Consider the following 26,147-nt stretch of genomic DNA (forward strand, 5'->3'; position numbering starts at 1 on the left):
CAAGGCCACAGTACTATAGACCAAAAATTCCTGCAATAAATATATAAGCATTCTAGGCTATAAATATTTCTAAAGTTCAAGTCCTATCTCACCACATCAAATTCTGATTTTCTAGAGCAGTGGTTTTCAACCAGGGATAATTTTGCACCCCCTCCTAGGGGACATTTGGCAATGTTTGCAGTTATTTTCAGTTATCACAGTTTAGGGGGTACTACTGGCTTCTAATAGGTAAAGGACAGGGATACTGATAATCACTCTACAGTGCACAGGACAGCATGTCTACATTCACCCCAACAACAAAGGATTATCCATTTCGAAATGCCAACAGTGCTCAGAGAAACCCCATTGTAGAGGTGGGGGGCTGTGTCTTGGGAGCCACATATGAGCTATGATTATCCTTGTTTACATCTGACAAGAACTCTAGTTTAGATCCTCTTCCTCACTTGCCTAGCAATGTTCAAACCTGCAGAGATTTATTTCATCCATTTTCTATTTGTTTAATAAACAGACTCCAAGCACTGGAGGGAAAAATATTCCAGCAGTGAGGTAAGATGAAAGCTATTAGTAACCCTAGTTTGACTTGACTGAATGGTAGGAAACAACCCCTGCCATCAGGAAGTGAATTGTAGAAACTGAAAAGGAGTTAAGACTGTTTAAAAAGCTTTGGTTCAAACAAATGTCTATGCGAACCAATAGGTAGTTTGAAAATGGTGAAGACATTTCTGTTTCTTATGTCTTTGTTAGAATGGAAAGAGCTTTTATTTTCTTTACTGTGGTAATCATTCATATTTGTCCCATGACACACCCAGAAGTTTAAAAGAATAACAAACTCCAAGTGTAAACACAGAACTGAGTGAGGAAGTAAGGCTTGCTCACTAAAGTGAATGAATCCTTATAATTGCCTGTTTGGATCGAATAAGATTTCCATGCATTAACCAATGCAGGACTTTTCTATTAAGAAAGAGAACTTCCAACACTTCCAAGGGCTGAAGTTATTTCTCCTCAAGAATGGCACACACAAGTGCCCCCAAGGTATCACTCCTTCCTGTTCAAGTTCAATGCTTCAGTCTCAAAGCTCCTATCACTAGCCCTTGCATGGCCTATTTTTACACTATTCACTGTTCCAGGTCATTCATTTGGTGACACTCAATAAGTGCCACCAAATCGATACCAGAAGCCTGAAGATTTAAATAAGGAATCAAAAGATATGCAGCCTGCTTTGTACTGAGCCATCTACAACTAGGCACTTTTTGTGACCATAAAAATGTGAGGCTATGTGGACTGAAGAGAAATTTTTGGGTTCCTGAAGAAGGCTCAGAACCAGCTGGTTGCAGGCACACTGAATGTGGTTTTAGGTTTCAACCTGGGATCCCAGAAAAAAAGGGTGGACAGCCTACTCGAGGAAGTATGAAAAAGCTCTGGAACCCGGAAATCATCTCATCATGGAGGATAGTTTTTAGCAATTTTTCAAAGGGATGTATAATCATTTCCTGGGGCTACCTTAACAAGTATCACAAACTGGGTGGCTCATAGTTCTGGAGGCCAGATCCCCAAAATCAAGATGTCACCAAGGCCATGCTCCCTCTGAAACCTGTATGGGAATCCTTCTTTGTCTCTTCTTAGTTTCTGGTGGTTTGCTGGCAATCTTTGGCATTCCTTGGCTTGCAGTGCATAACCCCAATCACACGGCCTTCTCCCTGTGTGTTTTCTCATTACCAACTTCTTATAAGGATGCCAGCCATATTGGATGAAGGGCCCACCCTAGTCCAGTATGACCTCATCCTAATTACATCTGCAAGACCCTGTCTCCAAATATGGTCACATTCTGAAGTACTGGGGATTAGGATTTCAACATATCTTTTTGAGGGGGACACAATTCAATGCATAACAGGGTGTAAACCAGGAATGTAAATCTTTGTTATCAAAACAGGGAAATTTAACTTAAATTTTCAAACCGTAATACAAACCCTAGGGTAATTCATACTCTCTAAGAAGAGCAAAAGATGGAAAAACCTGTTGGCTACTTTCAAATGAATGAAAAAGAAAAAGAAGGCAAAAAGGAATTAATCTAAAGCAAAGAGAGAGTCCCATTACTTCATGTTGGTGCCACTTTCTGACAAATCCAGGAGCTCAGTCAGCTGGGGCATCTTCTTCCCCAGGGCATATTTGGTTGCCGTGTGCCTCATGTTTATAATAAACTCCAGAAGGTTGATGCACTTGATAGAGATGACCTAATCCTTCTTGTTTGCATAATGGCAGAATGCAAAATAAGCATTCACCTGCCTGAAATGATTTCAGAAATGCCAAGAGGTTCTCCTTTTCCAAAATATCTCCTCCATTTCTCCCAACGCTGTTACTGAAATCCCTGACACTTCCCCTCTTCTCCTGGTTGGAGTGCCTGGGCCAGAAGCTCCTGATGTAGCACCGGCCATTGCCCAGGCACTGTCCCAAACATTTTGCATAGGTTAAGTCATTTAGCATATAGAACAATCCTATGAAGTATTATTTTACCACCAATTTACAGGTGAGAAACTAAGACAGAGAGGCTTAGTAGCTTATGTGAGATAACAGAGCAGAGTTAAGATTCAAACCCAGCCCTGGTGCTATCAACCACGGAACAAACTGCCTCTCAAAAGTACGGAGCAACACAGTAACTAACCTACTGTTATGCCCACTCAGAAATGAGTGTCAGATTTTTCAGAGCCTCTCACCTAGCAGAGAATGAATCCTAAGGCAGTTTGTTTCTCAAAGTGTTCTCCCCAGACCACTTGCATCAAAATGGAGGGAGGGGGTACAGATACCTGGACCCTACCTTAGAACCACTGATTCAGAATCCCAAGGCCCAGGAATCTGCATTTTAACAAACATCCCCAGAAACTTCTTGAGTGTACTAATGTTGGATAACCACTGGCCCTACAGGAATGGAATAAGATATAATGGTGTGGTAAATCTGGAAAAGCCAGAGAATGATGACAAGGCAATGGGGACCCTGGTAACATAGTCAGTCAAATGACCCAGGGATCCTGGCTACAGAGGAGCTTGGCTGCTGGGGAGTGAGGGTAATGCTGAGCATGGAGGTTTGACAGCAGGAGGACAGCCACATCCTCTGGCTTGGATCACTTGCTCTGTCCTGGTGACCATCATTATTTGCTGAGTCAGGGAGGCATGTTCTATTAGTTTGGATGGGAAGCATGGGTACAGGCAAGAAAGAGCAACCAGAGCATGTGGATTCAGAAATTCCTATGTGATTCCATTTGAATGAGCAGGGTTGCATAAACAGAACGAGAATTTTGGTGTGGGGTTAAAGAGAATGGTATGATAGAGGGAGAAGTGAATGAGGATCTGAGAGACGTAAGTCCTGTATTTGGTCCAGTCACTGATTACAACCTCGCTGAGGCTCAGTCTCCTAGTCTGTAAAATAGGGAAGATAACCCCTGCCTTGCTGCTCCTCACATACATACAGGATGTGATGTGAACCCAGTGAGGCATATCGTGCTCCATAATGTAAGTTATTGCATCCCAAGGCCTCTGTAAAAGTCTGCTGCCTCTGAATAAACAGTTGACCCTTGAACTAATGGCACCAACCCTCTGTGCAGTCAAAAATCCATGTATAATTTTTGACTCCCCCAAAACTTAACTACTAAGAGCCTACTCTTGACCAGAAGCTTTACTGATAACATGAATAGTCAATTAACACATATTTTGATTATTATATGTATTACGTACTATATTCTTTAAGCTAGAGAAAAGACAATGTTATTAAGAAAATCATAAGGAAGAGAAAACACATTTACAGTACTGTATTGTATTTATCAAAAAAAAAAAAATCTGTGTATAACTGGACCCACATTGTTCAAACCCATGTTGCTCAAGGGTCAACTGTATCTACCACCCTAATGCTCTGCCTCTCTCTGTACCTCTTTCTTATACTCCCGCCAGGAAAGTAAACATAGTCACCTATATTCACTCTAAAGTACAAATTACTTGTAGGCCTCCTTTCCTGCCCTGGGAAAACACACACACACACACACACACACGCACGCACACACACACGACAGGAAAACATGGGGAGAAAAAACAAGTTTACTCCCTCCCTATCCATTCCCCACTGGGGTGTTCTGCTGATCCCCTGCTTCCTTTCCAAGACCCCACCTCACCATACTCCACTGCATGCCCCCTGCTTTTAGGCTAGGTTTACACAATTGTATTTAGATCACTGGGGGCAAAACCCAACCAAGCAAAAACATCCTTTAATCAATACTTTCTAAATCATCTTTCCTTAAAGGTGAAGACTTCTGAGCTTGAAATGCCCCTTTCCATGGTGCCCAAGTCACCTAAATGATAACCAACCCTCCACTTCATTTTGATCAGAATGTTCATTGCATCATAGGGCTATGGTAAATAAGAACATCATTTTGAATAAAATGGGATACCAAAAAAATAGATAAATAAAAGTGCACTGTGATAGCAGGCAAAGAATTAATAGGAGATAATATGGTGGTTAGTGAAATGTTATATATATGCCTATATCCTTCTGATGGACATTTATGGCTCCTTTAAAAAAGTATACATATTGAAGAAATATTTATTTGCTAATTAATGTGTGCATGGTACTACTAGGTATCATGGAAGATACCAAGATGGGTGCAACAGACCCAGACCTCCCTTTAAGTCCTGGTTTGGTCCAGTCATTTATTAGTAAAGTGACCTCTTCTTAGTGGGAAAGTAAAGGACTATTTTCCATTCTTATTATGAAGATAACCTAGAATTTCACAAGTTTGTGAAGAGAAGCAGATGAGTGAAACAGGGCACTATAAATGAGAAGTATCATTATTCTGAGGCTTCTGTAATGTCTGGAAAGCAACAAGAGGAAGGTCAGTCCAAAGGAAGAGACTCAAGGGTCCCAGCTGGGAGGCCCAGGTCAAGGACTGCAGATCTTCTCTGAATTCCTCCCCTTGTACCCCAACCCTCTCCTCTCACTCAGAGAGGTAGATAAATACCCCCATTTTACCCTCTTCCAGCTTGAAACCCTGATTAGTAATGCAGACATCTCCCCTCCTCCCCAGGAGGCAACCCCGTGTTCTTGTGCAAGGTGAAGTTGCCTAGTACCTGCCACCCCAAGGCAGCCCAAATCACATCAGTGTTCCCACCCCAGGTTTACATTTTTCTTAGGGCTGCATAGGGATCCCCTGGGAATCCAAGTAATTGCAGGCATTAACACAATCCAGGCCTCCTCCTGTTTTTAGTTGGTGCTGCAAGAACCCTGTAGCCTTTTCCCTCAGTGGCCCAGTAAACACGTGGGTATTTGCCCTTGCCCCTGAGAAAACACATGGGCATTAGGGTAAAGTTCCTGTGTTCTGGTAACATTTAATTGTGCTAGTTCTCAACCCTCTCTACGCCCACACATTCGTGCACATTTATTTTGTTGACTTCAAAGGCTGCTCAGCATGTTGGAAATATGTGTGAGAACAGTGAAGGAGCTTGCAATTAGTCTAAACCTTCTTTCTGGATGACTGGGTTTGGTACATACGTTCGAATTTTAGAAGTACATATTTGGTATTTTTAAATATACTTTTGTTTATACTGGGTTTAGAATCATGAAAATAAATCAGGATTTCTATTGCCAGTTAGTGTGTTTTTCATAATAAATAAGTCATTCATCCTCGTCCAATAATACATATTTATAGGTTTAAATTAGGAAAAGCTTTTCAAAAGGAATTTCCATTCATTATCCACCAACTTCCAGATGCCATCCAGCATATGAGGAGCTTCCAGAGAGAAGCAGGAAGCAAACTAGGGCTTCAAGGCATGGAGGGAAAAGAAAGAGTAGCAAGGACAAAAAGGAGCTGTTACCAGATCCAAAGGGGCAGGCATAACTCTGGTTTAGTCTTTTGCATGAGAAAAGAAGAGAAATCTTGTTAAAAATACAGATTCCCCAGGTCCTGCCCCAGAGAATCTGATTTGAGAATGAAATGGGGCCTGAATATTTGCATTTTAACAAGCACCCTCCCCCAGTTGATTCCTTTGCCACATGGTCCCTGCTGAGAACCCTCAGGAATTGGGAACCCCTGTGTTAGTTCGCTCACAAGTATTAAGCCTAAGAGTCCAGATTTGGTGATGGGCCTTCTATATGGAGCTGGCTCTGAGTCTTTGGTACATATCTGGTCATAAATCCAAGCCACTTTAAGTAAATGGATGATTACACCATAAATAGCCTAAAACTTTTCTAACATTCTGTTTGACGTGAATTGAAGAAAGTTGAAAATGCTCTTTCCTTTTCATATATTTCTGAATTTTGCCCCAAGAGCGAATTCCAGGATATTTATTTTGTTGTTGTTGTTGTTATCTCAGTTCAATTCATTAACATCTAATGTATTATTGGTTTCAGAGATAGAGGTCAGTGATTCATCAGTCTTATATAATACCCAGTGCCCATTACATCACGTGCTCTCCTTAATGTCCATCACCCAGTTACCCCATCCCTTCACCCCTCCCCTCAGCAACCCTCACTTTGTTTCCTATGATTAAGAGTCTCTTATAGTTTGTCTCCCTCTCCGATTTCATCTTGTTTTATTTTTCCCTCCGTTCCCCTATGATCCTGGGTGAGATCATATGATAATTGTCTTTCTCTGATTGACTTATTTCACTTAGCATAATACCCTCTAGTTCCATCCACGTCATTGCAAATGGCAAGATTTCATTCTTTTTGATGGCTGAGTAATATTCCATTGTGTATCTATACAACACCTTCTTTATCCATTCATCTGTCGATGGACATCTGGGCTCTTTCCATAGTTTGACTATTGTGGACATTGCTGCTATAAACACTGAGGTGCATGTGCCCCTTCGGATCACTACATTTGTATCTTTGGGGTAAATACCCAGTTGGGCAATTGCTGGGTCGTAGGGTAGTTCTATTTTCAACTTTTTGAGGAACCTCCATACTGTTTTCCAGAGTGGCTACACCAGTCTGCATTCTTACCAACAGTGTAATAAGAGGGTTCCCCTTTCTCCACATCCTCACCAACATCTGTCATTTCTTGACTTGTTAATTTTAGACATTCTGACCTGTGTGAGGTGGTATCTCATTATGGTTTTGATTTGTATTTCCCTGATCCTGAGTGATGTTGAGCATTTTTTCATGCATCTGTTGGCCATTTGTATGTCTTCTCTGCAGAAATGTCTGTTCATGTCTTCTGCCCATTTCTTGATTGGATTATTTGTTCTTTGGGTGTTGAGTTTGATAAGTTCTTTATAGATTTTGGATACTAGCCCTTTATCTGATAAGACATTTGGAAATATCTTCTTCCATGCTTTTGGTTGTCTTTTGGTTTTGTCAACTGTTTCTTTTGCTGTGCAAAAGCTTTTTATCTTGATGAAGTCCCAATAGTTCATTTTTGCCTTTGTTTCCCTTGCCTTTGGGACGTGTCCAGCAAGAAGTTGCTGTGGCCAAAGTCACAGAGGTTGCTGCCTGTGTTCTCCTCTAGGATTCTGATGGATTCCTATCTCACATTTAGGTCTCTCATCCATTTTGAGTCTATTTTTGTGTATGGCATAAGGAAATGGTCCAGTTTCATTCTTCTGCATGTGGCTGTCCAATTTACGCAACACCATTGGTTGAAGAAACTGTCTTTTTTCCATTGGATATTCTTTCCTGCTTTGTCAAAGATTATTTAACCATAGAGCTGAGGGTCCATTTCTGGGTTCTCTATTCTGTTCCATTGATCTATGTGTCTGTTTTTGTGCCATACTCTCTTGATGATTACAGCTTTGTAATAGAGCTTGACCAGGATATTTATTCACTGTATATAATTTTCTATAAGCATGAGAATTGAATTATGTAATAGAGAAGAGAAAGGAAATAGAATATAAGAAATGAAAAAAAAAAGAAAATTAGAAATGATAATCAAAATAAAGGTGGTTTGCTTTGGAATTGTTTTAATTATCCCTGGTGGCATAACAAATTACCCCAAAATTCAGTGTCCTATAACAACAAACATTTATTATCTTCAGAGTGTCAGGATTCCAAGCATGGCTTAGCTTAGTAGTTCTGGCTCAGGGCCTCTCAAGGCTGCAACCAAGGTATGAGGGCTGGAGTCACTTCAAGGCTCAACTGGGAAAGGACCTACTTCCAAGCTCACTCACATGGCTGATAGAATTCAGTTCCTCCCAGGCTGTTGGACTATGGGCCACAGTTTCTCAATGATTGTTGGCCAGTGTCCTCCCTCAGTTCCTTACACACAGACCTCTCCATAGGGCAATTCACAACATAGCACTGGCTTCTAGCAGGGCAGACAAGCGAGAGAGTAAAAAAGGAAACAAGACAGATGCCACACTCTTTTGTAACCTAATCTTGGAAGTGACACCCCATCACTCTTGCCATGTTTTATTATCTAAATCCACATCTCTAACTCCAGCCCACACTCAAGGAGAGGGTATTACATGGGGCATGCATACCAGGAAGTAGGGGAGAAGGAATCATTGGGAGCCATCTTAGATGCTATCACAAATATGTTAATTTGTCTCTTTCACAGTTAATTTATCATTTTATTTATGCTTTACTAGAACTAAATGTTAATGTAAAGCCAACATTTTGTGATACAGTTTAGGAGCATATTCTGGGAATAGAGTCTAGTAGTGCTAAAAAGATACATTGAGTTTAGAAATTGAACTCAGATCTCTAAATGTGGAAATATACAACTACTATGTCAACCGACAGAAAAGACTATTAGTTACTGTATCACTTAGGAATGTTTTCTGCTATAGGTAACTGAAAATCTGAATAGCTGTGGCTTAAAAATAAGTATATATATATGTGCTACCTTAGAAGTCTAGAGCTAGCCAGTTACTGGCATTGTTTTTATAGGTTAACAATGGCAAAAGCAGCATCTTTTATACTCTTAGCCTTTAAAACACACGTCACCTCATCGTCACAAGATGACTTCCCTACATCAAGGCACCACATCATACATATTCTAAGGAGGATAAAAGGGCAAAGGGCCATATCAAGCCCTGCCGTCTCTTTTCATAAGGAAGAGAAAGCTTTCCCGGAAGTCCCACCCAGCAGATTTCCACTTAGCCAGAACTGGGCCACATGTCTTCCTTAAAGCAATCTCTCACCAAGGAGACTAACACCACCCTGGCAAGTCCAAACCAACCTAACTTATCTGTGAGATCAAAGGATTATTGCTATTACCTGAATAAATCAGGATTCTGTGGATGTTGGGCAGACAACACCCAAGTCTTCAGAAACCACCTTGTTTATTGTTAATTATGTGTTCTGTATATCCAATACATTGACAATTTCCACTAACAGTCTAAAAAGATATTTCCTCATAGAAACAGAATATGCAAGCTTCATTGCTTATGAGACCCTAAATGTACTTAAAGTTTCCCTCTTGAAAATTCCTTACTCAGAAATAAAATGTCCAGATTTTAGGACAAAAAATGACCCTGTATTTTATTAATCCTGTGTACATATAAAAAATGTTTTAAATATGGCTGTGACATACTTTTAACAAGATGAAACCTTCTTAGATTTATTACATTAGTAAAGTATTATCAAAACACAAGACAGATTGCTTTTCTTGACATCTGCTGCTAGATTTTTGTTGACTTATGTTTCTGAAATTATAGCATAAGTCAATGCTGCACAAAGGAATTTAATGTCATTTATAAAAATCTAGTAATATAAACTGTTGATTCCTTATAAAGCATCTATTAAGACATAGAAATATCACTGAAACACATTTATGCTTTTGACCTTGAGGTCTGCATAATGATTCTTGCCAGAAGGGCAACTTGTTCCATAGATTACAGAACAGAAAATCAGTTCTTGGCAAAGCAGGACAACCTCACTGAGGCATCCCATTTTAAGAATATAAATGGCACCTGCATCTCTCGGTTTTTGTTTTTGTCTTAGAGCAAATCTCTAATTCCTCTTCTGCTCCAAATCTAAGTGAGCAGATGAAGTTCCAGTCTAGGCAAGACCTATCCTCATTAAGGAGTAAGATGAATAAGTCCCTGAAGAAATGGGACTCCAGAGTGATAGTTCTAATGAGGGATAAATCAACCAATGATGGATGTGAACAATGAACACATTGGGGAGTGTCAAAGAGAGGCACCATCACTCATTCAATAATAGACCCATGGGACTTCTTGAGAGGAAGATGATGTTCAAGTTCCAACACAAGCCTCGTTGTCTTTTGTACTGGCTACAGAATGTAGCAGCTAGACTGACAGGGGATGTGTAGCAGACAGTCGCAGAAGAGCCCAGGAGAGTTCCTAAGCCTGAATTCCAATCCTGTGTCTGCCATAGGTGGGAAGGTATCCTTGATCTAGTCATCTGACAGCTTTGGCCATCAATTTCTTAAATGGACTCCATTTCTTTAAGGATTCCTTTAGCTTTAAACATCTATGGAAATGCTGAGGAAACTGTGCTTTGGGTGATGGAGAATTTTGAACTAACTTTATATGGAATGACTGATTATCTAGCAGAACTTTCCTGGGTTCAGTGCATTATCAATACATATCAAAATGTGCAATGAAGATATTTTTTAGAATATTCCTTCCTGTTTTCTTCACCCTAGGTAGATATATAGAAATGTTCATGTTCATGCTGTAAAAAGGACATTTCTTCTAACTTCACATAGAAATAGCTTTCAAGTCAATGCCTTAGAAGGTAATGAGAGACTTACAGGAGACCTGGAGATATGAATGAGGTAGATGGACAAGGGATATGGTGAGAAAGATGTAAGTTCCTAGGGATATAGTGTTGAGCACAGGGCTAAACCTAGGCCTGGGGATCAGGAAGTTAAAGTTCTAATTTCAGCTTTTCCACTGATTTACTTGGGACCTTGAGAATGTCTGGCCCATTTTAATCCTTCTGTGCCTCAGTTTCCTTATCTGCCAATTAGAGTGAAAGTTCTTGGCTGGGTGCCCAGGATTGTGAGAACATACTGTGCGGGGCCAAGAAAATACAATCAGTACCAAAAATGCAAAACATTCTAGTTACTAGATGTCCTAACTTAAAATGGAAACACAATCAACAGTAATTCCTTTAATAATCAAAATGCGAATGTTTTAGGAAGCATATCTATGTGGGTCAAAATTAAGCAAGTAAGACTATTATAGGGGCTTGTAACCCCAGGTATATAAAAGCAAAAAGAGCTCACACTTGAAGTTGAACAAGTTTCAGCTTTGCCACTTAACATTTCTGTGACCTTGAGCAATTTTTTAACCACCTACACCACCCTCATCTATAAAATGGAAATAAAGGCCATGTATCTCAGAGAATTGTGGTGAAGATCGTTACAGATCGAAATTAGCTCTTTTGAGCCACTGGTGCTTTGTGGTTGATAGCTTTTATTATAACTGTCAATTAAAAAGCTTAATCACCCACAGCAAGGAATTTTTTAATGCTACTATTTATTGAGCATTTACTATATTGTAATGCTCTATACCCATGGTAAGCACTTTACATAAATTATCTCATGTACTCCTCACAAAAACCTATTACTATTACTGTTGCAGAAATGGAAGTAGAAAGAAAGTAAGCTTTATTTCTGGTTCCAATGTGTTTCCTTAACCTGCCTTACTTTTTTTTCTCAGCTGTATCTAATTGGCTATACTTTTAGTAATCTTTAGCTATCTTAAATTTTCAGGACTAAAACAGCAACTACCTAACTGAATATATTTATATAACATGTTATTTTTCTCATGTTGCTGTCCACCCCTGGAGACCTGCTCTAAATTCACTTGAAGATAAATCATGCTCACTGGCAGTTAAGAATTTCCAATATGTTTGTCGAAAAATGCATTTATAGTTATGCTTAGAAAAATAAAGTTATCAAGAAATCTTACCCACATTCATATCTCCATAGATCTTCACTAAGGACCAATTATATATATGATGTACATAACCTCATCACAACATCGTCCTCAGAGACCATGTTTTGAGAATTCTTACAGTTACCAGAAAAGTAAAATTCAGCAAACTCTTTTTTGCTAATGTGCTTTTTAACTATGAAATAGTAAAACTGCCTTGGAGAAAATTTGAAAAATATTTTTCTAAAGCAATGTGGTATTGAAGAAAGAGTCAGTATCTTTCAGACCAGATTCAAAACTCAAATCCACCTCTTATCTATCTAGAAAATATATTAACATTTCTGAACCTTGCATTTTTCCTATAAAGTAGGAATAATATATTAAGAGTTGATGTGAGTTAAATGAGAAGTGTCTGATCATAATAGCAAGTCAACAAATGTTAGTAACTATCCCTTCCCTAGGAAAAGAATCTCAAGGCAGGCATGCTTCAAGTTCTGCTCTGTAAAGAGGTGGAAGTACCCTACTCCGATAAAGTGCTCCCTGCCCTCCTTTGATAGTAGACTATCTTTACTTTTTAATAAAAGTGAGGTACCCTCTCCCATTGTACACTCAAAATGTATGTTCCCATTTCAGGGCATTCATGGACCACAATCGCTCATCTTTTGTCTGTTCTAGTGTATTACTTTTGACTTCACCAAATCTTTTTACAAAATAAGGTCATCCTTTTTAAAAAAATAAAACTATTGGGTATCTTGCAATTGGATGAAGAAAAACCACAGGTTTTTATTCTTAATAGCTTTGGGAAAATACAGTGTCAGAACAAAACCCCACAGTAGACAATTAAGTAAAGTGCACAGAAATGTCATTAAAGGATTGATGTGACTTGCCACATATTTCATGCAACCTTTTAAAACACACAACTAAATGTTTACCTCTGAGTCTAGATATAAAGAGGCAAAGAAAAAAATTGGAATGACAATAAATCTGTTTGACTTCATGTACATAATTGCAGACATACCATTTTTACATATTACATTATTAAGGCATTGGACAATAGATCATGAAACAGAATGTTCTAGAAAATAAACTTTAATTATTGGTAAGCATCATGTACTTTTTCCCAAAAAAGTTTTATTGTGTTGAATCAAAGGTGACATCTTGGCACTGAGAAGCTCCATGGAGTCACCCAAGACCTCATTCCCTAATCCTGAGCTTGCCTGGATTCCTGATGATGCTGGCAGTCATCAACTTGTTTGGATTTCAAACTACATTAGATCCCTTCATATAGCTGCCTTTGCCAAGCAGTTGAGCTGGCTCTGTCCTACTGTTCTATTGGTAATTTTTTTAATCCTATGCTTCAGTTGAGTTTATATAAATCCTTCCAGTGAGATAAAAGCTCCTGGGAATTCACTGTTTAGGTGACAGGTACTGTGGGAGAGAATGCTATTGGGAAAGGTATCAAGTTTGCATTCTGGTCCCACCATTGCTGTTTGCTTCACGTTAGCGAGTCACCTTCACCTCTCTGAACTTCTATATCTTCTTTTGTAAAGGATAACAACCCACCTTCTCAGATTGGTATGAAACCCCAGATCACATAGAGATGATGCATGTAGAAGCACTTGGTTACTGTTAAGTGCTATGTACTGTAAACTCATTTGATTACTTCCTTGTGGCCAGCAAAAACGACTACTATAGGATTCACTGGTGTGGACCACTGATATTTGCATCTGTCTTTATTCAAAACTTTACTCTGTTTAATTCAAAGGTGAAGCTGTACCTTAACATGTTTTTAACTGCCTTCCTTTCTTTCTTCTTGCTGTTAATGTCACCTTGGCTTTCCTTAGCTGGCAAATCAGAATCTCAAAGCTCAAAGCTCATCTTAGGCTTTTCTCTCTCCCTAACCTTGAAGTAACCAAATCCTGTGGGGTCTTCCTTTAAGATCCCTGAAATTCACTCTTCTATTTTCTTTTTCCTGGCCACAATTCTAGTTTGGGCCCTACCATCTCAAACCTGGGATACAACAACAGTCTCTTTGCCTTGAGTCTCTTTTCTCCAGCCTGTACACTGTTGTCAAATTCACCTTGATAAATAACCACATTGCATTCCCCCACTCCACTATCTTCAATAGACCCTCCACTGTATGTAAAATAAAATTGAGACTGGCCTCAACTTTTCTTTCTAACTGTGCCCACACAGGTCTATCTGCCGGTGACACTCATTGTACCACCCTTCCTTGTTCCTGGGATCTTGCTCACACCATTTCCAAGGTCCCTCCTTCCTTCTTCTCCAAATCATACTCCATTTTCCAAGCCCTGCCCAAGTCTCACCACCCCATGGAGACTTCTTGAGTCCTCACAGCTCACAGTGATCTAATTTGCTGAAGAAATTCTACCCATGGAGTGTTCAAAGAGTCAGCAATCAATTATGCACTAACTACCACTCAACACTGTATGTGTAGTTGTGTTGGAGTACAATTAGCTTAGGTCACGTCATTTACATTTCACTGAGCACCTTGTATACTTATCCATATTGCCAGGTTTTACTTAAAGGCAGGAAGTTTAAAGAAACATCTGGAGAACATGTTAGAAATTCTCCTGGATTCCACCCCCAGAGATGCAATAAGGCCCAGGTGGGGCCCAAATACCTGTTTCCAACAAGTTCAGAGTAATGCTGATGCTGCTGGGCACCTTCAAGCATCTCACATAGAACCTGTACATTAAAGATAATATGTATTTATGGATACTCAGTAGTGTTTTTTCCTCTTTTCTTCTATTGTAAGTTCATATTCTCACTTCTTCCTTTTAGATTGATTTTGAAGATGTGATTGCAGAACCAGAAGGAACACACAGTTTTGATGGCATCTGGAAGGCCAGCTTCACCACCTTCACTGTGACAAAATACTGGTTTTACCGCTTGCTGTCTGCCCTCTTTGGCATCCCAATGGCCCTCATCTGGGGCATTTACTTTGCCATTCTTTCTTTCCTGCACATCTGGGCAGTTGTACCGTGCATTAAGAGTTTCCTGATTGAGATTCAGTGCATCAGCCGTGTGTATTCCATCTACGTCCACACCTTCTGTGACCCGTTCTTTGAGGCTGTTGGCAAAATATTCAGCAATATTCGCATCAACATGCAGAAAGAAATATAAGTGACATTTTAAGGATAGAAGTATACCTGATTCTTTTTTTTTCCTTTTAATTTTCTTGGTGCCAATTTCAAGTTTCAGGTTGCTGGTACAGCAACAGTATATGAATGAATTTTCTTGGTTCAGAACAAAGAAATCACTCAGTTTTCATAACTATTATTTGTCTCTTCTGAGCTATTTCATCTATTTTTTTTTTGGTGGTCTCGATTTTTCAAACCCATTTAAAAATTTTTCCTTACATTCTTATTTGCATGTGGACCATTGTTTTATTGACTGAGATATGGACCTATTGTTGAGAGGTAATTTGAGAGAAATATGAAGAACTGAGGAGGAAAAAAAAAGAACAAACAACCTCAAGTGCCTATTCTAAAATGTTGATCATTTTATGGTAAGGGAAGAATTCCTGGCTATGGCCATTAAGTATACAGGTATGTGGGCAGGTTTTAAGCAAACTCTTCCCCCACCATCTGAAGTGTTAGTAGATTGTTGCTATTCACTTTAATGATCCAATTGGATCTAGTGATCTTTATCAAGTTAGAAAACATAATCTGCAGTCACATGTTCCAACTAATGCCTTACACTTCTTGAATTTTAACCTGTGATTCTTTCTGTGCCTGAATATTTGTTATATAGATAATGAGACCTAAGTGCCTTCCTGTTCTTCACATTTTCCTTTTCAAATAGGGTCCAACTCATTAACTTTCATTAGGTCAGCAGCCTTCCTGAAGACCAAAATTAGAAAATCCATTCTCCACACTTGTTTCTGACTCTCAGAAACAGAGCTGGATAAAGTTCATGTCTGCATTTGATCACGCAGCATCTTTATCCATATCAAGTATGGTCTACATCAACCCCATGAAACGAATTAAAGTGAATGAATGGGACTGAGCCCTCTCTGGGCTGGCAGGAGTGGAAGCCAACTTTCCCTGCCTCTCATCAACTGAATGAGGTCAGCATGTCTATTCAACTTCGTTTATTTTCAAGAATAATCACGCTTTCCTGACTCCAAACTAATCCATCACTGGGGTGGTTTAGTGGCTGAACATTGTGTTCCCTTTTCAGCTGATCAGTGGGCCTCTGGGGAAGGGCTCGTAAAATGGAGGCCATTGTGTGAGACTGTCAGAATTGTTGCAAATGTGACCCCCTTCAAAGTAAAGCACTTGTAACCGTCTGTTACGCTGTGACACACAGCCCCTCCCCCTTCCAGGAGCTTTGGACCTAATCCAAGCATCACTTTGCTCAGAAAGAAGATGGGGAAGGAGGCAGTAATGAAAGATTGAGGTAATTTTGCTGGAATAAATTCAAATTCTTCTGAACTCAAACTGAGGAATTTCACCTGTAAACCTGAGTCATACAGAAAGCTGACTGGTACATTTAAAAGCTTTTTATTCCTCCTGCTCATATTAAGAGGCTGACCTTGGGGACATTATTTTTAACCTTCAGTTATATGCTTTTATTTTTATTTTCATATACCTATTTGGAACTCTGCTTGATTTTATTTTTCATCTCTTCTAGTTTTCCTGACACTTTAATTATCAACCTGTTACCTACGTTTAAGTTTTGCATTTTAAAACAGACACTGGCATGGACATAGTTTTACTTTTAAACTGTGTACATAACTGAAAATGTAGTATATTGCATACTTTTTAAGTGTAAAGATATTTTTATCTTTATGTGAGGAAAATCACTTGGGGAATTGCTTTGTGATTCAATCTGTAAACTGTGTATCCCAAGACATGTCTGTTCTAGTCCGTCATGCAAATCAATTGCTGGTCCAAAAGATTGCTGAAATTTTATATGCTTACTGATATATTTTACACTTTTTTATCTTGCATGTCCTGTAAAGGTTAAAAGCCTGCACAATAAAAATGTTTAACAGTTCAACAGTCAGCTTCACTATTTTTCCCCAAAACAGGTATGTATGTCAGTGTCTGTGTGGTGAGCGTGTACATAGTGTGTGTACATATTTGTAGTATGTTTGTGGGAGGTAATGGTCTTCCACTTGTCAATTATTGCAAAGTGGGATTAGGTGGGATCATTGTTCTAAGGCCATCACCATGCATAACTTACCTCAGATAAAAGTTATAATTAATAACAATTTATTTAGCAGTTTACCCAATGCTTTATTTAAGTTTTTATTTAAATTCCAGTTAGTTAATATACAGTGTAGTATTAGTTTCAGGTGTATGATACAGTGATTCAACACTTCCATAGAACACCCAGTGCTCATCACAAGTGCACTCCTTAATCTCCATCACCTGTGTAACCCATCTCCCCAACCACCCTATGTGTCATCTAATTTGAGCCCCCAACAACTTCGTGTGATGGATATTAATATTCTCATTTGGTAAAGGACACTTCCAGGAGGCTGATGCTTTGAAATTTGCCATGTCTTAACTGGGACTTTTTTTAAGAGGCATATTTCAGTCACAATTTATTTTTGGCCTTGGCTAAATTTACATTCAGAGCTTTTGTATTATTCAGGGTTCTGCAGAGAAGCAGAACCAATAAGAAATATATTGATTCTTCATATTCACAAATATATTGGTATATATAAAGAATAATATACAAAGCTATATAAAGACATATACACAAAGATAGATAGAGATTTATTTTAAGAAATTGGTTCACAAGATTTATGGAATCTAACAAGTCTCACTCCTCTATCTGTGCTGTATGGTTTCTGAGCCCTAACCCTTCCTCTTCTTCATGGTTTCCTGTTCCTACTGGCCTGCAGAATCATTTCATACACCCTTAAATATATAATAAGCAAGTAATATGAGCAGAGTCAGAGTAAACTTTAGCAATAGTTAAGTATAGTAGTTAAGACTTATAATAATCTCTGCATGTCAAACATTGCTCTAGACACTTTAAATATATTAATTCACTTAATCCCCCCAATAACCCTATGTGGTATGTACTATCATTACTATCTCAATTTTACAGATTAGGAAATTTAAGCACAGAGGAGTCAAGTAACTTGCTCGAGGTCACAAAGCCAGTAAGTGATACAGAGTCTGGCTCCAGAGTCTGGAACCTGAACCATGGCACCAAACCATAGAATTAATGATAATGCAAAAACCCAGAAAAGCAAGTTGTGCCTCTACCGAGAACAAACAATGGTCAACGATATGAATGGCAATTAAAATGTAATTAAAACATTTTACATCTAAAGTATAAAATTAAAATTACTCTCACAGATTTACCAAATCTTTGATTAAAAAACTTAAATATAAGTTTTTACAACATAAAAAATGTTTTGCAATAGTGTATATTTTGTGACCTTATAGTTTAGTGACTTTCAAGACCATAAGATGACTAGTGACAAATTAAGGTACAGACTCCAGGACAGAGATTTCAATGATGGAAAGAAACATACAAACTTTTTGAAATGAATCATAATATTTATATTTATTCAGAAAATTCAATAACATACTGGAATCTGATTGGATATAAATAACTGACAGAACCATTTTACCATTAAGATTTAAAACACTTCTATTTTTTTGTCTCTAGGAATCCTTTCATTTACTTGACTTTCATGTGCATTCTCAGATCTGCCAGTTGCTTGAGCAATAATGAATTTCTCTAGGTGTTATTCATCACCCAACTTACTAGAACTATCAAAGCAAATTCTCTCCTCTTCCCACAATGGACAACAAATCTACTTATATTTGCTCCCATTTTCTTTTCTTTTCCTTCTGCTAAAATGGAGAAATGACAAAAAGCCATTCCTTCCACTTGTGTCCTGAATTTCATTCCTTCTTATTTTCCCAAGACCTTTGCTCCTTGATTATCAGCTCCATTCATTTACCATCAATCTCTCCCTTTCTGTATTCTGGATTGTTTCCGTCAGCCTACAAACATGACCCATATCCTTCTCACTAAAACAAAACAAACAAAACTCCATCCCTTGAAATCAGATCCTCCTCCAATCATCAACAATTTTCTCTTTCTTTTACAGCCAAACTTATGAAAAGAATATCTGTAGAGATCAAACATTATCAAATTATCCTAACTATAACTGTATTTTTAAGCCAAATAGGTTTTTAAAATAATTTGTTACTTCAGGTACCCAGATGTACCATAGGCATAACCATAGGCCAATGTCATCATTGGTGTTGTGTGGCTCTCTTTATTTGATTTTATTTATTTTGTTGTTTAGTCATCATTAATTACCATCTGTGAATTCATCACCTAATCAAAGGACAAGACCACCTGGGTGGCTCAGTTGGTTAAGCATCTGCCTTCCACTCAGGTCATGACTTCAGGGTCCTGGGATCAAGCCCCAGGAAGGGCTCCCACTCAGCAGGGAGTCTGCTTCTCTCTCTGCGCCTCCCCTTGCTCCCCCTACTCGTGCTCCCCCGTTCATGCTCTCTCTGCTCTCTTGATCTCTCTCTCAAATAAATAAATAAATAAAATCTTTTAAAAAAAAGAACAAGGACAGTAAAAAATAAAAACAAAAAAACCTCACAATCACACATTTGTTTCTTCTCTTTCCCATTCACCTGTCCCCTTCCATCCATATGAAGTAATCATTCTCCTAAATTTTGTATTTATCATTCCATTGCCTTAAATAAAAAGTTTTACACATAAACAATCTCCCAAGCAGAAAATTACTTAGCTTTAGCTATTTTTATGTTTTTTCTTAAAAAAAAAAAAAGAGTATCATGTGGAATGGAATATTCTGACACTTGATTTTTTTCATTTAACTTTATTTTAAGAATCATCTGTATTATTGAATATAATTCTAGTTCATTCATTTTCACTGCTATATATTAGCTCAGGCTGTGAACATTCCACTATTTATCCAGTTGCCTCCTGATGGGCCCTTGGGATGCCAATGGTGCTGCTATAAACATACTTGTACATTTCTCTTGAGGAGGCTCATGGACGTAAGTTCCTCTAGGGGTTATCATTAAGACTGAATTGTTCAATCCTGATATTTGACATATCCCCAATTTTTCTACATAATGACAAATGGTCTTTCAATCATTAGCATCAGAGAACAATGCACACTCAAACCAGCATTTGGAACTGGCATACTTCTTAAATTTTGCTAACTAAATGGGTATAAAATGGTACCTTATTTTAGTCTTGATTTATAACCCTCTGACTACCAATGAGGTTGAGCATCTCTTCATACGTGTATTGGTCATGTGGCTTTCCACCTCTATGAAATGACTTCCCATGTCTTAGGATGGTTTCTCTTTCATCATTGTTTCATAGAATTTTCTCAGTTCTATCTTGACTATGTATCTTTCTTTTTTTTTTTTTTTTAAAGATTTTATTTATTTATTTGACAGAGAGAGAGACAGCGAGAGCAGGAACACAAGCAGGGGGAGTGGGAGAGGGAAAAGCAGGCTTCCCGCGGAGCAGGGAGCCCGATGCGGGGCTCGATCCCAGGACCCTGGGATCATGACCTGAGCCGAAGGCAGACGCTTAACGACTGAGCCACCCAGGCGCCCCACTATGTATCTTTCTTTTGAACTCTTGCCTTATCTCCACTGTCACTACCTCAGTGTGAGCAATCATCATTTAAATCCTGGTATACCCTAGCTAGTCTTTCTGTTTCCACTCTTGTTCCCCATCTAACTCATTTGGCCATTTTGCTATGTGGCAACACATACACATACACATACACACACATACATATACATGCACACACAGCCAAAACCTCCAGTGACTTCTCACTGTATTCAGTATAAAATCTAGTCCCTTTATCAAGGCCTACAAAGTCTTACATGACCCAACCCTACCTCTCTCTCTCACCTTATCTAATACCACCACCTCCTCACTATCTGTGCTCCCGACACACTGGTCATTCAGTTCCAAGAACATGTTAAGCCCTATCAGATCACAGGACTTTGCACAGCTCTTCCCTCTGACCAAATGCTCTTACACCCTCCTCTCTACTTTGCTGCCTCCTTCTTATCCTTTGGATCTCAGTCTCAGTGACTCCTAAGAGAGATGTCTTCCATCTCTTCCCTACCTGAAGCAAGTTCTCCCTATTAATCTCCATCTTAACCTCTTGCCTTTTCCCTTCACAGCCCACATCACATTGAGTAATCATTTTATTTTTCTTTTTACAATTTTTTATTCTTTATCCCTCTTAGGATGTAAACTCCATGAAGCAGAGATTTCACCATAATAGACACTCAATTATTTGTTAGATGCATAAATGGATGAATGGACAGTCAGACCTCCTGGAGACTATAGAGGGCATGAGGTGCCAAGTTTCTGCTTTACCATTAATAGTGTCATGAAAGGTGTGCCTGGGTGGCTCAGTCAGTTAAGTGTCTGCCTTCAGCTCAGGTCATGATCCCAGGGTCCTGGGATTGAGTCCCGCATCAGGGTCCTGCTCAGTAGGGAGTCTGCTTCTCTCTCTGCCCCTCTCCCCTGCTTGTGCTCTCTCTCTCTTTCTCTCTTTCTCAAAAATAAATAAATAAAATCTTTTAAAAAAATAGTGTCAAGAAGAAAGTCACTGAACACATTCTGATATAAATTATAGCATTACCAACAACATGTGTCATTTGTTCTTCTCTTCCACTTTACTTTATTTCTCCATGATTTTGTTCCCCCATCAAAACTTTCTCTACTGTACCCATTTATACATTTTGATATGTCAAAATATGAGTTTCACCAATGAAAATTTTAGCAAAAACTACCATGGGTATTTGATATATGTATTTTTCTTAATTGAATAATAGCAAACACATGTTGATACAGTTACTAAGGAAAAAGTTGACTTTCCAGCAGCTGTTGACTTCATCAATTCCACTATGTGATGAGTCACACAAAATTCCACAGAGCTAGAAAGCTACAAGTGAGGAAGAGGGATTTTTTTTTTATTGCGATGAGAGGGCAGTGGGGAGAGTGAGACACGGGGAAGCAAATAAAATTAAGTGTAATGAGGGATCTAATGCTACAGAATGTTGAATCATTTACTGTATACCTAACTGGTACTTTAATAGAACAACTGAAAAACATATGAAAACTAGCATAAAGTATGGGGTGCTTGCAATAGGAAGAAGGCAATAAAAAAAAAAAAAAGACAACAGCTGCCCACCTGAGCCACTCTATGAATGGGCAAACCCGTTTTGGAGCGAAACCTATTCTTCTTCATTTTTATTAATATGATGCCAACTATTAATGAGATAATAACTATTCCAGGCATTAGTCAAAGTCCTTTTTGAGAAGATATTTCTTAAACCCTTCATCACATTGCATAACCTCTTAGAAAAGGTGAGATTTAGTTACCTGCCAACTCTGAACAGAAAGTTCTGTCAACTCTCTAACACAAGTAAGCACTGTGAAATGTACAGCACAATGCTCACATTGATAGATGTAATTTGGCTTGACACTGACTTTACATTTTCACAGTGATTTTGTTCTTTGCTTCATTGTTTCTTATATTGCCCTCAAAATAAAAATAGCTTCCATATATTGAACATATAACACATGCCAAGCAATGTGCTAAGCATTTCACAAATAGTACTCCTACAATAGCCATATGGCTTATGTGCTACTATCTACTATTTACTACTACCATAGGTCAAGAGGACACCATTGCTCTGTCTTTGAGATCAGAAAATAGAAGCTCATGGGAGTTAAATAATTTACTCAAGGTTACCCAGCAAGTTTAACACCCATGATATTAGTTCCAAAACTCTTCTTTATAGAGAAATTCACTCTATTCTTGGGAGAAATTCCTGAAGTGTAGTACCATTTGGCAGTATTACAATAGCATTGTGTGTTATTAAGGGGAAAGAAAAAAAAAGAACACTAAATGGTTAAAAGTCATGCAGATAATGTGTTCCCTAGTCCAAGGTTCTGTTCACATAATAGTTCACTTCGTTCCTTCAATAGGCATTTATGGAGCAACTATTTGGTGAAGCAGGGAATAGAAATATAAGACAAAGATGGGTGAGATGAAGGCCTTTGTCTTCAAGGAAGCTCAGTAAAAGCATCAATGAAGGCAACTCCAAGATGGAATTAATATTTTGCCATTTTTCTACTAAGAAAATAGCTTTTTGTAAAATAAAAATTATTGACAATAAATTTAATGGTTTAATATGATGGCTTTGAAATTGTGCTCTACAGAATCTAGAAGTATTGACTAGGTTCCCTAAGATGACAAAGGTTAGGGGTAGAAATGAGAGGAATAACATCCACCACTGCCTTCAGACAGACAAGCTCCATTGTCATTTCTTTTCATATCAGTTTTCAGCATGATATTTTGTTTGATTAAATAATCCCATCACTAAGAAGATTTGAAAACCATTGAATGACTTGTTGATGAAATAATATATTCTTTTATACAAACTTAGATCTTAAACGAAATGTTGATGCTTGCTTTTGTGATTATCACTAAATATGTTCTAATAATGTTTTTTGAAGATGCAAGCTCAACTGAGGAGATGACCAAAGTCAGAAAATATCTACCAAAACCATGAGTACATACCAATTAAAATATATGATCGCCTTGCAAACTCTTACACTCTGGTTCTAACAGAAACGAGTAATGATTTGAGTGGGATGACTAGGAAAAAGGCAGTAGTATCATCTATATTCTGGAGGAGGAAATAAATTTAGCAGTGAGGTTTTTGGCATCAGGACACATATCCAAGATGATGTCAAATATTGTCCAGGCAATTTATAAATAAAATATCAGTCTTCAGTATCTACACTGGACTAGAACAATTTCTTTAGATCTCCTTATTTCAACCTTAAACAATAATGAACGCAAATAATAAGCCATTCCTGCAACAGAAAAAAACTTTGAACTTAGAAGCAAGAGCCTATAATCAAATCTTCAACCAACCTCAGAACCAGCTGTGAGCATGGATAAGTCTTATAACTGACTAAGCTCTCTTGAACTGGAAGCTACTTCATTAGATTCCTACTTCATTAGATTGTGGTGCAAATAAAAATGTGAAATGCTTAAAACAGAGCCAGATCTTATGGAAATTAGAAAGTTTCAGAGAGCCCCTCATTCCATCACCCAATTTCATTCTTTCTAGTGCCTCAGGGTCACTTACCCGCTTTTCTTAACACATTCAAGCCATTCTTTTGCCTGTCTTCAGACCATATCTCTTCTTGTGCTCATCAATATGGACTGAGTCAAAATGCCCAAAATCTACCTGACCATTTACTTCAAGGATCCATCATCATCTGACTTCCATTTCTGCGTCTCCATATTAAGAGACTCAAGAGGGGCATCTGATTGGCTCAGACTAGATAATACATTGGCTCCTCCTACACTTGATGTCCACTCTGGTCCAGTCACGGGTAGCTTGGTTTCAAAGGATGCCCATTCAAGGAATTGTGGAAGGAAGGAGAAGCCAATTAGCAATAAGGATGTGACTGGCAAACTAGCAAACATGTCCATTACAATCTCAATCTCCATAAAACTCTAATCTTCCAAACTCTTTCACATCTCTGTCCTCCTGTATTCCCATGAAATAGGAAGAGAAGTGTACCATAACCACATTTTATATATGGAAAGAATAAAACACCAAGGATAAATGATTTACCTAGGGTCACTTAGTGAGTGACTGGTGGAGCAAGAAATAAATCCAGATTTTCTGAAAGTTCAGGCTGCCAGGTCTCTCTTCAGCAATTAAGATTGCAAAGATTTCAAAACAAACAGCAAGGACAACAGAAGCTGTATCAGTATCAATTGTAGAGGCAGAAACACAGGCACAGATAAAAAGAAGTAACTACCCAAGGTCACTAAAATAAGGGAATAAACCAGCTTGAAATAGACTTCTGTCTTCACAGCAACATGCTTCCACTCCCTTGGCAACTTCCTCTCTATAAAGTAACATTAATGCCAGTGAGAAAAAAACCTGAGGGTTAAATCCTTTGCACCAGTCCTAGATGGCAATGAAGAACTCCCCTTCACCCCCCCTCCAGAATTCAGCCAATGAATAGTGCCTCTTTCATTTGAGTCTTGGAAAATACAATTAATATTCAACCACTGCCCACAAATTAAATGCGGAGTTATCTTACTGTAAATGACATAACTATTTCATTATTTATGCAATTTAAATGAGACATAATAAAGGGAAAAGAGACACAAAACAGCTGTTGCCAGAAGTTTCAATAAAAGATCACTGTTGACCACTTAGAACTGTGAGACTATTATTAAATACAAATATCTGTTGCACCTGACCCATGGTGGTAGGGAGAGGACAGGAGGGAGGCTCTCTCTGCTTTAAGTAGGAGAGGGCAAGAAGAACTATCATTGGCATGAGGTCTAACTGCCTGTATTATGAATAATGTTGCCAAGCAAATTTGGGAGTTGTCATGGTTCCTACCGTATGGTCCAGGCTCATTTGTAAAATAGAGCAAAGGGAGTTCAGTGCTTTGGAATGTCAATGCAAAATTATAATAATTGCTTATTATATAATACAGTTACTAGAGTATTTTCTGTGTTATTTATGTACATGGATAAGAGAAGACAGAAGAAATGGGCACAACTGTGTTTTCCTCTCATAACTTTCCCAAGCAGAGAAAACTGTCCTGGTCCTCAAGGACTTGAGGTATTTTATTCATATCTTCATTTAACTATAAAATACTATGGGACAGAGACCAATTTTTAGCCACCATTGTGTCCACAGAGTTTAGCATAGTGACTGGCACAATAAATATCTGCTAAACTGAACTGATAACTCTGTTGTAGAACATGCTGTGATATATTCTAAGTTCTGCTACAGGCATATAATAATTATAAGTTCTTAAAAAGAGGGGCCAAGGGGCGCCTGGGTGGCTCAGTCAGTTAAGTGTCTGCCTTCAGCTCAGGTCATGATCCCAGGGTCCTGGGATCAAGCCCCGCATCAGGCTCCCTGCTCCGCGGGAAGCCTGCTTCTCCCTCTCCCACTCCCCCTGCTTGTGTTCCCTCTCTGGCTGTCTTTCTCTCTGTCAAATAAATAAAAAGAAAAAAAAAAAAAAGAGGGGCCAAGTCTGATCCCTTTATATCTTTGTAACTATGAAGCAGTGCTGTCCAATAGAGCCTTCTTTGATTACAGAAATGCTCTATTTCTATTATAATAAATGGAAAGCTCTTAAAAGAATGTTATTCCTTTAAGAAACTGTATCTGCGCTGTCCAATAGTAGCCACCAGCCATAAGTGGCTATTTTGAAATGTGGCTAGTGTGACCAGGATCAAAAAT

General features: G+C 38.5%; 1 protein-coding gene across 2 annotated transcripts in view; it reads left to right on the forward strand.

Annotated features, from left to right (window-relative positions):
• The window catches only part of CAV1 (caveolin 1), a 35,633-nt gene extending 18,779 nt beyond the window's left edge, over positions 1-16,854 (forward strand). For both annotated transcript variants that reach the window (XM_035020971.1, XM_035020972.1), the window contains exon 3: positions 14,632-16,854. In XM_035020971.1, the coding sequence (XP_034876862.1) occupies positions 14,632-14,973 (342 nt within the window). In that variant the 3' untranslated portion in view covers positions 14,974-16,854. The remainder of the gene's footprint in view (positions 1-14,631) is intronic.
• Positions 16,855-26,147: the final 9,293 nt, after the last annotated feature.

The sequence above is a fragment of the Mirounga leonina genome, unplaced genomic scaffold, assembly GCF_011800145.1.
Source record: "Mirounga leonina isolate KUSES-001 unplaced genomic scaffold, KU_Mleo_1.0 Mir_174, whole genome shotgun sequence".
NCBI classification, from domain to species: Eukaryota; Metazoa; Chordata; class Mammalia; order Carnivora; family Phocidae; genus Mirounga; species Mirounga leonina.